Below are 13,944 nucleotides of genomic sequence, written 5' to 3'. Positions count from 1 at the left end.
TCCATCCTACGCGCAAAGGTCGTGAAGAAGGGCCTCCGGAAGATCTGGGTATGTGCAACGTCAAGACTAGTATTCTGCTGAGTGCTAACTAGAGTATATAGCACTATTATGTACAGGTAATGCGATCTATTGAAGGTAGCTAAACGTTATGATTGAGCGCAAATATCTTTTATAGTGGAAGGGCTACGATCAGGATGCTAATACGTGAGTCACGCAGCCTGCGTGTCAGGCGTTCAAACCGCTAAACGCGTTGTTTATCTAGCTGGGAGCCCTTCGAAAGCTTCGAAGGCTCTGAACATTTTGTCAAAGCGTTTTGGGAACGCATAGGTGGCAATCGAGACCACACGCGTATGGACCTATTCAAGATCGGCGAAGAAATATTTCCTGTGGGACCTCCTGGAAGTGCGTCTGTCTCTCTTGGCTATCTTAATTTGTGCATTCTAATCAGTCTGCTATAGGAAGGAAAAGCACGAAGAAAGCTGAGTCGGAAATACGCGCTAGTCCTCGACGACCCCCTCCGCTAAAGCGCAAGCCGACGGATTCAGAAGGCGAGGTGCAATCACTCATCGACGAGGATGTTGAAGAAATTGTGACCCGGCCAGTTAGTTCTCGCAAGCGACGCACCTCTAATGAGCAGGCTGCGGAGCCGCCAGCAAAGCGCAGACGCGGCAGCGCTCCTATCGTGGTGGTGGACACTGACGAAGAAGAAAGTATATCGAAGGCACCCAGCCCCAATAGGCGAACAAGGGCTTCCACATCTGCGCGTCAAGTCGCAGAACCTTCTATCAGTGACCGTGTCACCCGATCCTCTGCATCTCCTCGCAAGACGCCCGCTAAAAGCCAAAGTGCGACACAAGAGCGGCGGCGAATCCAACCACGGCAACCTTCAACCGAGGTGATTGAGATTGATTCTGATGAGCCGGCGGAGGCTACGGACGAGACTTCACACTCAAACTTGGCAGATGAATCCGGGCACTCCACTCCCACAGAAGAGCCCGTAGTTGCACGGACGCGCAGGGCCAATGGTTCTGCGAAGACATCCACACATCCTCTACGCCCTACTCGCTCGCTAATCGAGCCTTCTGCTGAAGTAGTCGCGACGGAAAACGACATCGCACGTCCGGCTAAGACCCGCTCAGCTCGCAAGCAGGGGAGTAGCACAGTGCAAGTGCCGTCCACATCCAACGGCGCACAGCCATCAGTCGCACCCCGCGCAAAGATATCAGGTGCACGTGCCGGACCAGGCCGCTCGTCGAAGGGCATCGTCGTAGATTCAACCTCGCAGCTCCCTGAAACAAAAGGCAGCTCGCGCCCTGGGCAGAAGCGGGTTGACACACCCGTTCGGCCCACGCCTGGACACCCGGTGCGGAAAATCACTCCTCACTCGCGTGCGGAATCTGCGGATGTGATGGCTGTCGATGACCAAATCCTCCCTCCACTGACCAACGAAGACCTCGACCGTCTGGCAGCCCTGAATCAGCCGACCGCTGGGACTCTCGCACCCATTCCCGCGGGCGATGCCCCAAACCACGACGAAACGTCGGACCGGGATGCGGAAGGCGAGGTTGATCACGATTTTCTCGATTATGTTGATGTAGCAAAGCCACCAAGTACCCTGGTTCCGGAGGCGAAGGCGGAAGCTCATGGTTCGATATCATTAGATCAAGCTGCGAATGAATTTGAATCACTAAAAGTGTGAGTTCATTTACGACTGCGATCGCAATGTCGAGGCATTGCTAAGTTACGCGCAGGATGCTAGAGGAACCAGAGCCAGTACTTCCGCCCGCTCCGAAGGAGCCTCTCATCAACCCGATCGATGCACCTTTGGGTAACGGAAATGCTCGCTCGAGCAGCTCTTTCGCAGCCTGGAAAAAATACACGATCTTTGACAAGCCGTGAGTATCATATGCCTAATGGTTGCTATGTCGAGCCTAACAGCCCGTGCAGATTCGCTGGCCCCTCTGAACAGTCTCCAATCTCCCCGTTAGCAGAGCAGTAAGTACTCGTCGTTTTCGCTACATCGAACATATCCTAACACTTCTTCCAGACCTGAAACAGCTAGTCTCGCGCTTCTTATTCTAATTAACGCTTCCGTCCGGATCCCCGTTATCTTGAAGGATATACACCCTTCCACCAACTCTACACGCAAACGTCTTGACGAAGTCACTGCTGAGGTTCAATCCATGTCGCAGGGTGCGCCGGGCAAGTTTTACAAGGGACAAGCTGTAGCGGACGTGATCAAGGCACTTATCTGCGGCGGCTCTAACGCTCGTGTGGTCCTTCAAGAGGGTGTCGATGCCAACGTGAAGGAGAGTTTTGACCGGTTCAATTCGAGGCTGAAGGATGGCAGTTTAGTGAGCACCTTCACTCTGTTACAGCTCAGTGGCGATACTCATGCCTTCCTTGTAGTTTGTTGCCGTGTTTGGTTCTCAGGTTCTTGCATTTTGCTCGTCCGAGAGCAGCGAGCTCGTAGCCAAGCTTGGCGCGTCACCTAACTTGGTCGGCCTCGGCGAAAATGTGCTCGTCTCGGAGGTACTCATTGGGGACGACTCAGCGTACATCGATGCCATCATGAACGCCAAAGACGAACCTTGGTGAGAGCTACGCCGGCTTGGAACCTTGTTGTTTCTTCTACTCCTGTGCCATACTACCTTTGACTGGTTGGAATACGTATTACATGTCACCTCTCATGCATATTCTTCTTGGGACTCGACCTTCCGATTACGATGTTCATCATTTGGGAAGACGTTAGAACCCTTGCATGGATCGTATTCACGTAAATCTCGCAAAGACGACGAGGTACTATATAACTATGAACAAGATACACAGGTCCTTCGACCATTGGATATGAAGGGCGCATCGGGCGCATCACCGACTACGTTACCAAGCGATTAAATCCAACAGCTCCTCTAGACCACACTACTCACATGCATCATGTTACTGCAAATCGCGACGCAAATAAACTTACAGTGTAGGACCACTCCTCGGGACAGCACCACTCCTTGGGACATTCCACTTTCTGTCCTCGCACAGCCTGTAGGGCCTGTCACTACCACTTTACTGTATATAATACATCTATATCTATATGCCATTAGAAGCTCAGAGCCATCCGGTGACTGTAGCGTCGGTGAGGGAGCAAAAAGCCTCGAAAATTGTCAAGCGTGCCGGTTTCAATGATGCCGCGACCGTCACCATAGTCGCACAGTCAGCCTAAAATTCGCAAAAATATTCGTTAATACTCGAATTTATGCTCCGTTTATGTGAAAAATGCGCTCAATGCTCAGATGCCAAGTGTCGAGCTGGAATACATCAGAGATGATTCTACTGAGCTTGGGCGTGACTGAGGCGTGACTGAGGCGTGACAAATTTGACTGCCGCGTCTGCCAAGACTGTTGGTACAGGTCACAAATTATCACCTTTGTCACATCAGTCACCCTGTCCCAAGAAGTGGTAGCCGCTGTCTTGGACCACCTCCGTCTTGTGTCCTTCGTCTTGACTTCAGCTTTCGTCTTTTCGCCTTGCAGCTTTGCAATGAGGTATTTTATATGTTGTAGTAATATAATGCGATTTATTTATTATTTATATGCGAGAGACATATGAAGGGGAAGCGAATATTGATCAGGTGTCCCAAGGAGTGGTCCTATACTGTACATGAATCAGCAGCGAAGTAGCTTCAAAGTCTCGACGTTCGTAGTATATACCAACAATGGCAGCATGACTCGTTAGCTAGTTATCCGGCGGCGATATAAAGCCGTTAACGTTCCCGGCTTCATCACGTTGCTGCTCTTGGATCTTAACTTCCAGAACTATGTGCCCGTATGCCGCGCAGGCTGTTGAGGGTCTCCAGATGTCAGGCATGTTCAGACGTCCCTTTCGCAATCACCAGGAGGACTCCGGCTGTGAGTGCGAGCCATACGACGATGCGCCGCTTTCGGTCGGTTGCCACTTGTGGACTCGAGGGAGAAGAAAACTGATGAATGCTGCAGGCAAATGAGCGTAACATGTACGCCTTATCCGCTGCCATTCGAGCCAAGACTAATAATAGTACTAACTGGTAGATCAAAGCGCAAGACCCAGATATACGCGAATACATATAGCGTTACACGCGCCTATGGCAATCCGGTATAGCGCGGCATATCCGGTCGCCAGCGCTACATTTTGGAAATCTTCCGCTAGAACGACTTCTGACTGGGCTCTATATGAGGCACGACGGTACCGCCTCTTCCGAAATTTAAGAGGCTGGAAGCAAGCCTAGCTTCACCAGCAAATCCTTCGACACATTCTGCCTCGGCGTGCTGGAACAAACGACTGTGACCGTCCGTGACTCCCGGTGAAACTACTTATGGTATTCATTTGTACGGGACAAACATGCATAAAAATCTCGGCGACCCTGCAAAGCACTGCATCTGACGCTGGCGATATAAAGCGGTCGCCCCAGTTGCTCGTAACCTTTGCAGATTATGAGTGTGTGCTTCGCAAAGTCCAATGTCGGCGAAAGTCCACAGATGTCGGGGATGTTCAGGCATCCCTTCGGGCACGCTTTCCGCGATGATGGATACGACTTTAGCCACTGGCACGGATGCGGACCATACGACGATGCGGCCCTACCGGTACGGTTCCTAAGGTTTGTAGACTGATGTGTTAACAATGACCTTTTGCAGGCGAATGTGCGCAATATGTGTGCCCTGTCCGCTACCATCAGGGCCAAGTCCAACTGGTGGAGCAAGGCGCAAGACCCGGGTATACGTGCGCGGTGGCGAGAGGAAGCGATCAGTACCCCAGTGCTTTACGGGAACATATCGTTGACGGAAGATGAAGTGAGCTACGTTCTCGACGAATTGGCCTGGTATGCTTCACGTCGGGATGAGGAAACAGGCATAGAGGTATGGCACCATCATGCTCGGTGATGGGAGCAGTGTAGTACTAGTGTGCTAATGACCTCCGGATCTTTCGCGTGGGACAGGCGTCGATATTCCAGAGAATCTGGCAGTCAGACACGCTCGTCGACGATGCCCTTCATGCTGAACTCCTACGTGCAGTCGCTAAATTGGAGGACATTCCTGAGGATCAGAAGGATTGGCATCCTCGCGCAGACGGGCAGGTCCTCGACCTTGTCCATCCTTCGCTCTATTGCATTGTATACGACCGCACGACGCTTCGTGACGGATACGACCCCACGCTGCCCCCGTCCGCAGCCCAGTTCAAGGACATTTACAAATTCTGCTCTGAGCGGTTCTGCTGGCTCCCCACCGATTTTGCGATCTCCAAGGACGGAGCTGCCGCGAAAGCGCTCGGGTACATCAACAATCTTGATCCACGTCTGCATGCTTCAGCCTATCCTGTCGTAGAGCGACTTGTGGCGCGCTTTGTGCCGCTCTGGGAGCGTGTCCTCGCCGAGTCCCGTGTGGACTTAGGAATGCGCTGCCTCGTGCACGGGAATTACTGGTGGGGGCGTCGTTCGCAGTCGAACTCACAATCAGAGGGCTCTAACGACGGCTCTGGCTCAGGAGAATCGTACCGGGAAATAACTCGCACCTTGCACCTACCCGGAGTCAACGTGCCTTTCCAACCCTATCCGGACCCTGAGCCTGTTTATCTTAAGGGGTGCACGCTTCAAGTCATCATCAAGCTGGCCAATATAATTCTGGTGAGCTTCGCACTCGACTCATGTTACAGCGAAGTTCTATTTTATTTTATCTTATTTTCGGAATGGACAGACTCCGAGCAAGCCACAGTATCCGGGAGGAAGCTGGCATGTCGAAGGCATGCTCGACGAGGCAATTGTGTCAACGGGCATATATTATTATAATGAGGAGAATACTACCGATAGTGCACTGGCGTTTCGCATGGCCGTGAGCGAGCCATATTACAATCAAAGCGATGATGAGGGCATGCAGGCAGTCTACGGCCTTGAGAAGTAAGTCTCATCTTGAACTTTGATTGGACGAACAGCACCCGCTCACAGATATACATAGTGAAGGACCACTCAATCAGCATCTGGGATCCGTAGTGACGAAGCAGGGACGGTGTATCGCGTTTCCGAATGTCTATCAACACCAAGTTCAGCCCTTCGAGCTCGTCGAAAAATCGAGGCCAGGGCATCGCAAGATTGTGGCGCTCTTCCTCGTGGATCCCGCACTCCCGAAGCCGCGCATATCGACGAGCAATGTACCCCCACAACAAAAGGAGTGGATGAAGGCCCTTCTGCAGGACATCGCTGCCGAGCAGCGCGTGAAGGATGATATCACGGCTAAGGGGCTCGGGAAGCTTCCTGTTGAAATGGTGGACATGATTATCGACCAGGCAGATTGGCTGATGTCGAGGCAGGAGGCAGAAGAACTTCGGCTGGAACTGATGGACGAGCGCAGCGCTATGACGGAGGATAATGACGAGTTAGTGTTCTCTGTACCGTTCAACCTGTGCGAACATTGAGATGTAGATGGCTCCGAGAATGAAAATTCTCAAGGGGAGGGCAGGCTATCTGAAGTTCTTCACACCTTACGCATCTCCCAGAGTGCGAATGCGATCCTTAGCGTAAGTCCGAAAAGTAAATCCCGCGACGGCGCCGACGCACATGCCGTCCTGTCCCTGCGCGCGTCCCAAGCTGAACAGCGCGGGTGGGATCTTGAACGCCACCAGTCTGAATGAGATACAATAGCAAGAAAGGCGAAAGAACAAGATAGCGCGAAGCAGGGCGGTGTACGGTGGATGTACCTCGAGGAGATGTAATGTCTGAGACTTGGCGAGAGCAAATTCCTCTTCTCGACTTATTTATGCTGTGTCCGAGATACACTGCGATTTGTGCTCTTTCCAATGCCTACAAGCGAATTAACCCCTGCCAACAGAATCTCCCGGTAGCGATCTAGCGACTCACGCTTTCTGGCACTCCGACGAGCAGTATTTGACAGCCCGGCACTTGGAACATCGCTTCATTCGCAGGTTGTCCTGTCCACGAGTGTCGCACGCCGGGTTAATACACTCCTCTCGTTCCTTCCACTTGCGCTGCAAGCCTTCGGCAGTCAGATTGAAGCGACCGGTGAGCTCTGTCCACTGCGCAGTCGCCGTTTCTGCGGCGGACCGCCGCTCAGTGCGAAACTTTTTCAGCATCCGCCACGTCGGAACGAATACTTTCTCGATCTGTGCTTGCAGCGCGCCCATGAACTTAAGTGTGCGATACGCCCGGCAACAGTCCGTCGTCAAGATGTGGCAGATCATGTCGACATATGTGTACTCGGCAGTGTTCTTGTATGTCTCTGAGTCTGTGTACCAGTGTGAACAAGTCGCCTCAGAGCAAGGAGTGCACATTACCCACCGAATCCCAGTTCAGTGATGAACTTGCCTAACAGCAGTAGGACAAGTTCTACGGAACCAAGATTAAAGTGATGGATGAGTTCTGACGGAAATAGGACCTTGTTAGGGGAAGTCATCCTACAATCAAGATCAAGTCAAAGCAAGTATTGTTGCAGGGGCAGGCAACGCACTTAAGTATCAAGGAGCCTACCTCGAGGATACTCATTGTAGTAGACCCGTTGGCGCCCTCAGTCCGTTGCCGCTTCATGGCTGTGAGCACTGGCTGGTAGATCTGAGCTTCCGTGAATGCGCTGGAGAAGATCCTGTGAGGTGCTGCAAAGCCAGTCATAGCATTTATCTCGCTTCCAGCTTATCATCGATGAAATCAGGGTTCTGGCAGTGTATAGGTTCAGCATTCTGGGCACTAAGAATACGGAGCTGTTGGGGCCATACCTCCAGCCATTCACGAAAGCATTGGATTAGGGTATCAATGCCTATTGCACGGACAGCGAGCTCGTGCCGCCCGGTAAGCAGAGAATTGTAGTCGCGAGCGGTGGGACTGAACAGGTTGTGTACGATGCGGCAGACTTCATCACGGCCTGGAGGTGTCATGCGCGTCCAACACGTCATGAAGAGCTGCATAGCAGTCTCATTTTTGAATAGTTCTCTGTGTGCATCGTCAACCACGGCGTCGAGTGGTAGCCTCTTATGCAAAGAATGGTCTTACTCTGCGAGGCTGCAAACTTGCCAAAGTACGTTTACCAGTTTGACTACGATGGATTTCCGCTGGTTAGCCTCTTCTCCCGTGGGTAAAAGCTTCATGATATCTCGTGCGACGACGTCCACTGGCAATATCTGTCGATGCTTCGCCGTAACGTTCCCTACGATCACAGCATCTTCCGTGCCAGCAATCGATGCGTTCATGATAGCCGTCAAGTAGTTAACGACGCCAACGAGTGGGGCTTCCCAATGTCGCTTCTTGATCTCGAAGGTCTCCTCCTCTCCTTCCTTGGGCACAGGCATTGGGTAGCCCTCGAGAATCATAGTCATAAAGTGGTCGACGCGACGCGCCGTCCGTTCGCTTGGCTCCCAAGGCACGAGCATCGTCAGTGCGTTCATGATGTATTAATCTGAGGGCTGCCCGTCGCTCCCGGTCGCACGTTGCTCGAAGTACTCCGGGCTGCGTTGTAAGGATTGCATAGCGGACCGCTCTCGTACGTAGTGGTATCCCTCCGAATGGTTCAAGATGTGTTCCATCGAAGCGTAGCCTCTGAAAACGAGAGAGTGAAATAAAGTATCAGAGGGGATCTAAAGAGACTGGTGTAAGAATTTCAAGATCAAGCTGAACGCGCGTAACACGTGATCGCGATGATGATAGGAGTGACGAATGCGTCACATCGCCTCTGTCTCTAGGCCTCACCGGCCTCACTTCCTGCACTCGTGTATTAATGAAGAGGCCCAGCATGCCGCATTTTGCATAATAACACACAGTATGTAACATAAATGTTCTCTATCAACTCGGCTCTATCATAGTATTGATGGCTCACTGAGAGTTGCGCAGGTTGAACTCAGGTACCCATGAGCCCTAGTTTCATGGCGAAGCCTTGGAGAAATGTAAGCCGCATACTCCGTGTATGTATACAACATTGACTGGTATGTGCCCGAACGCGAAGAATGCGTCATTGACGACCTCCCTAATGGTGCGTATGACAGGCATAATCAAACCACGTACCCGATTTAATCCGCCATTTCCGTGCATCTCCGTCAGCTCATCTATCTTATCTATCTGCGCTCATCTAAAGATCTAATCTCGTCACTCCTATTCCCTCGTCCATCTCCTTCTCAGCCATCCGTAGCCAACTGAAATCCGAGGACAAGGAGACGGGGAAAGCGCAGATGCTGCCTGTCTCGCTCGAGGCTGCCACCGAGTGGATGATACACAAAACAGTGCAGCGCGTGAGGAGGGCGTCTTTGGAGATGATTTTGCAGGTCACTTCGGCGGGACAAGACTGCACGAGGTCAAGCTGTGGAACGAGGAGATGACGAACTGGGAAGGTGAGGTGGTTCGGTCGAGTATTCTGCTGTCGCTGACGAATCTGTTCTCTAGTGGAGAGGTGTCTGGAGCTCGCCTAGGACCAAGGGTGATGGCAGGAACTTTGAAGATCTGTACTTATAGGACCAGGTTTGCGTTGAAGGCCGTCCTAGTCAGGGAACAGTACACCTTCGCCCCTGTGTACTCGGTGCTACGATAGCTCTGGGTTCGAGTTCTTTTGAACAGTTGTATTGCTTGACAGAAGGCCGTGTACACAAGCATGCGTGTTCTGTTCATTGTGTGCAGGTGAGATCATAGTCGGTCGCCCATTCCGCTCTGACACTGGAAAATCATATCTACTGCAAACAATGGATTAAGACAGGGTAAGGCTATATATTACGGCGGGTGAAACAGATCATGTCCGTGTCAGAGATTCGAAAAACGAAGCGTGCTACCATAATACGGGGGTGTCCAAACGGTCCGAGCGGTCTCCGATAGCTGAGACATTCTTCAGACATCCATCGTTCAACCTTGTACGGTCTGCCAGCAGACGTCACCTATCGTTTCTGCACGCCATGTTCGCATTCAAGAATCAGCCGCTCAAGTTTGCCTACCTCCTCGTCACCGTGCCAGTGCTGCTCTTCATCCACCTGCCCTGTTGGCTCATCGTAGCTTCCATCCCCGCCCTCAGGCCCAGAAGGTCATAAAGCATGGTGAAGACTCTGACCCGCTATGCCTCCGAGACCAGAGGTCGAATGTACTACAAGATTGGCCTTTTCACGCCAGAGGGCAACCCGGTCAAGGATTCGCGCGACCCAGGCGCCACAGGCTTCGTTTGGGTCGACTCCGTCCCGTCTCAGCTGGTGACCGGCGAGATCGCTAACCTTGCGCACCGCAACGGCGTCAAGCCCGTTGATGTCTATGGGTACTGGCATGGTGCCCGTGACGAGTCTGGAAAGCATGGTCAGCGCGCCACAAAGGGCGAACGCGTGCTCTACTATTTACACGGTATGTCCCCTACGCTGCGCGTACATGTCTTTGAGTTCATATTTGTGACCGTTGCCGCCTACAGGTGGAGCTCATATCGTAAGCATCGTCTTTCGCAGCTACTAGTAGTGACAGTGCCAACACTCATAGCCGTTCAGATGGGCTCGTCGCATCCTTCCAGTGTCACAACAGATGTCACTCGCGGCTCCTTGGAGAAACGCCCCAAGGTTGCGGAGCGCGTATTCGGCCTCGACTACCGTCTTGCCTCTTCCGCCCCCTACCCGCCCGCGAACCCGTTCCCAGCGGCGGTCATTGATATCATCTCGGGCTACTAATACCTTGTCGAGACCCTCGGCTTTGAGCCCAGCAACATCATCGTGTGGGGCGACTCCTCCGCAGGCCATCTCGCCAGCAACCTTGTGCGACATCTCGCCAACCCCGGCATCCCTTCGCTTCCTCTGCCTGGTGCACTCGTTTTAGTGTCGCCCACGTTGGACTGGACCAACACACACCTCAACACGCCGGCATCGACTATGAACGTGAACAAAAATTCGGACTATGTTTACCCCCACCTGCTCAGCGGGTACACTCTCACCAGCATTCGAGGTTCGCTGTCCGAGCACGAGTTCGAGAAGAATACGTGGATGTCGCCGGCGTCGCTGAAGCTGGAGCGCACAGATGGTTTGTTCGCGAACTGCCCGCCGACATACATCCTTGCAGGCGAGGCAGAGCAGACGGTGGATGCGAAGCGCACCTTCCGCGACCGGCTGATTCACGACAGCGGGAAGGACAAAGTGCACTACGCCGAGTATCAGGACATGTACCATGGCTGGCTTGCAATGTCTTGGATGGAGCCAGAGAGGTCACAGGTGTACAGGGACATCAATGCGTGGCTGACTGGGATCTGGGGCTTGTAACTTTGGTGTGCCGAAGAGGGTGGCGCATGGCGTAGGTCGTTGTGATGAAGGGGCTCTAGCATCCATGCCTTTCTCCTGTTGTTTCTGCATTCACACATCTTTTGACTCTGTGCAGGACGCCATCTTCACTGGTGGTTCCTCATTCCCATTTCTCTTGTTCTTTGTTCATGTCTATCCTTACAAATATCTCAGCTTGATATCAACAGTAGTAGTCAGCGTTGCAAAATAGGATAAAATGTATAACGGCCCGTTTGCACTTACATTTCTGACGGCAATTTGAATGGCTACTATACCAGCCAGTCTGCTATATCTCAAGGTGACTGCCTGGTACGCTTGCTTTCAACCCTCCGGTTTTCAATTTTTTCTATACCGTTAATCGTCGTCAAAATATGCGTCACCGTCGGGGAGGGAGGCTGCATAAGTGGACAATTGTACAGATATGTCGCTGAATTGACGTTACGATACATTTCGCGAGTGTTTAACTAAGTCGAAAAGGACAGGATCAAGCTGCAGACAGTTCAGTTCTTCTGCGGAGCGCAATGTGGCTTGTGTTCTTTCTAGTGCTTGTACAACGACTTATCAGCCCGTTTCCGATCAACATCAGAAAAACTCACGCTTCTGGCACTCAGGCGAGCAATATCTCGCCGCTTGACACCTCATGCACTTCTTCATCTTCAGTCCCTCTTCCCCGGGAGTCTCGCAGCTTGAATTGCAGCAATCGCCCTCCGCGAGCCACTTTGCCTGGAGGCTCTCCTCGAAGATCCCGAGCTCCTTGACGTACACGTCCCAGGTCCACCATGCCGTGTCCGCGGCAGGCTCCTTCTCTCTCTGAACATTCTTCATGCGCCGCGCGATCGAAATCCAGCATTTCTCCGTTTTCACGCGTATGAGACGCATATACTCGGGTGTTCGTGCGCCTTGACAGCCACGCTGGCAGGGGCCGACGCCTCCCCAGCCCAGGCACTGATAGATGTGCATGATGACGCGGAGGTACTGGTGGTAATTGCTGTTGTTGAGTCATTCTGCGTCTGAAGGGCATGTCAGAGAGGTCAGTCACGAGTACCAGAGAGGTATGAACAGTTGTATTCACCTCGGAGATCGTTTTCTACCGCCAGGCAGCACGCCAGCGCCGCAAATTGGATCGATCCGTGCTTAAGATGGTCAACCGCTTCTGGGGCAAACTTTGGCACGTCGTGGAAGTTCTGCCCGTATGCGTCTGTCCGTGGGCCAAAGAGTAAAGCAGCAGGTAGCTGTACGCGTACAGGAAAACCATGCATCCGGCGTTCAAAACCCCTTCGAGATCAGATGCCTTACCCTTCTTCTTTTGCCGGTCCATGGCCTTCAAAAAGTGTACATGGATCTTTGCATTGTACATATGCTCTCAAAACGGCTGTTTATAGTCCAAGAAAGGCCGTATCGCCTCGATTTCTCCCTCGAGTGGGTCGTCCAATATTTCAGGGTCCTGGGTTGGGCCGATGAACGATGACAAATAAGCGTGAGCAAATGAACGCACATCTAACCACTGCTTAAAGCGCCGAATGAGTGTATCTACTCCTACTGTGCGAACAGCTTTGATGTGCCGATCTTCAGGCATGCTGTACGGACGAGCACTCTATGCGAATGGCAGCTCCCAGACGAACTATCGCGGTCCCGATGCATGTGCAGCCAGCATGTGAGCAGCAGCTCCACGAAGTCTCGTCGTTGGACACCTCACTACCAGACATATTAGAGCCATGGTATGGTATCTTCAGGTAAAGGAGATTTACCACCCAAGGTCACAGCGCGAGATAAAGCACCGGAATGCTAGCACGATTCTATTCCGCCGTCGGTCCGCGTCCGGACCCGCAGGAATGAGCTTCATAATGTCGTGCGCGGCGGTGTGAAGAATGGGCTTCCACTTCGCCCTAACACGCTCAATAATGAGATGGTCCTCTGGCCCCGGCGCGCAGCGCAGGCCTTCAAAATTTTCGTCTGATAAGCCCAGCGGTCCCTTGCCCATCGCATTGAGCGCGTTGATGACGCCGTTGAGCGGCATGTACCACATCAGGAAACAGGACTTGGGTCCATAGTGCTCCAAAATGCTCCTGTAGCACTCTGTAGCATTGTGGACCTAAGTCTTTTTCCTGATGCATGGCTGCATCTTATCCATGCGCATCTGTGCCTCCACAGGCAGCGGATTCACGGGGCCACAGTGGTAGCCGTCTACGACCATTGAGATGAAGCGGTCAACGAGCTCCGCCGTGCGGTATTGCAGATTAAAGGTGATGACTGACGTCAGTGCGCTGAGCCAAAAGTTGTCGGCTGGCCTGCCGTCCAGCCCGCATGCGCGCGCGACGAAGTACTCGGGGTTGCACTCGTACTCTTTCGTCACTTCGAAGGTGGCCTTCGTCTCCTCGGCGGCGTCCCATTCTCCAGTCACCGCATGCGACTGCGATGTGAACGTGAAATCCATGGCATCTCGTGTGATGACAAGTATAAGAGATGTGGCGGACCGCTCGAAGACGAGATTTGCATCTGCTCGTGACTCGTGAGATAATCACGGGCGTGGGGCCCACGTGACCGTTACGCTACGCGTCCAAACGCGATTCGTAACTTCGTTTACGGCACCGTCTGCCCATTTTTTGGGAATGTTTCCTCTCGAACCTATCACACGAGAAAAAAAACCTGCTGCGTGCATATGAATTCATGATCAACATTTCTTACCTCGACATTCTCTGG

The 13,944-nt window shown here is 52.6% G+C and overlaps 5 protein-coding genes across 5 annotated transcripts; 3 read left to right on the top strand and 2 right to left on the bottom strand.

Moving 5' to 3' along the window:
- Positions 1-462: 462 nt before the first annotated feature.
- PHACADRAFT_143274 (uncharacterized protein) lies at positions 463-2,818 on the top strand. The gene is made up of 5 exons (XM_007395492.1): positions 463-1,695; positions 1,752-1,895; positions 1,948-1,995; positions 2,048-2,354; positions 2,410-2,818. Exons 1-5 carry the CDS (start codon positions 1,409-1,411, stop codon positions 2,596-2,598), a joined length of 975 nt encoding a protein of 324 aa, XP_007395554.1. The 5' UTR covers positions 463-1,408; the 3' UTR covers positions 2,599-2,818.
- Positions 2,819-3,808: 990 nt separating this feature from the next.
- On the top strand, positions 3,809-6,432 carry PHACADRAFT_161162 (uncharacterized protein; the record flags this gene model as incomplete). The annotated part of the gene is made up of 5 exons (XM_007395491.1): positions 3,809-3,934; positions 4,662-4,883; positions 4,964-5,647; positions 5,718-5,917; positions 5,976-6,432. The coding sequence occupies 5 exons, from the start codon at positions 3,809-3,811 to the stop codon at positions 6,430-6,432; spliced, it is 1,689 nt and encodes a 562-aa protein (XP_007395553.1).
- A 1,578-nt stretch (positions 6,433-8,010) lies between these two features.
- PHACADRAFT_255669 (uncharacterized protein) lies at positions 8,011-8,363 on the bottom strand (the record flags this gene model as incomplete). The annotated part of the gene is made up of 1 exon (XM_007395490.1): positions 8,011-8,363. The coding sequence occupies exon 1, from the start codon at positions 8,338-8,340 to the stop codon at positions 8,014-8,016; it is 327 nt and encodes a 108-aa protein (XP_007395552.1). The 5' UTR covers positions 8,341-8,363.
- Positions 8,364-9,382: 1,019 nt separating this feature from the next.
- Positions 9,383-11,497, top strand: PHACADRAFT_184030 (uncharacterized protein). The gene is made up of 4 exons (XM_007395489.1): positions 9,383-10,330; positions 10,395-10,408; positions 10,468-10,617; positions 10,657-11,497. Exons 1-4 carry the CDS (start codon positions 10,033-10,035, stop codon positions 11,224-11,226), a joined length of 1,032 nt encoding a protein of 343 aa, XP_007395551.1. The 5' UTR covers positions 9,383-10,032; the 3' UTR covers positions 11,227-11,497.
- A 1,839-nt stretch (positions 11,498-13,336) lies between these two features.
- On the bottom strand, positions 13,337-13,678 carry PHACADRAFT_195239 (uncharacterized protein; the record flags this gene model as incomplete). Its single annotated transcript, XM_007395488.1, has 1 exon — positions 13,337-13,678. One exon carries the CDS (start codon positions 13,676-13,678, stop codon positions 13,337-13,339), a length of 342 nt encoding a protein of 113 aa, XP_007395550.1.
- Positions 13,679-13,944: the final 266 nt, after the last annotated feature.

Source organism: Phanerochaete carnosa, assembly GCF_000300595.1.
Source record: "Phanerochaete carnosa HHB-10118-sp unplaced genomic scaffold PHACAscaffold_5, whole genome shotgun sequence".
In the NCBI taxonomy this organism is placed as follows: Eukaryota; Fungi; Basidiomycota; class Agaricomycetes; order Polyporales; family Phanerochaetaceae; genus Phanerochaete; species Phanerochaete carnosa.
Note: the sequence above shows the minus strand (reverse complement) of the source record. Positions and strands in the feature narration are given on the sequence as shown.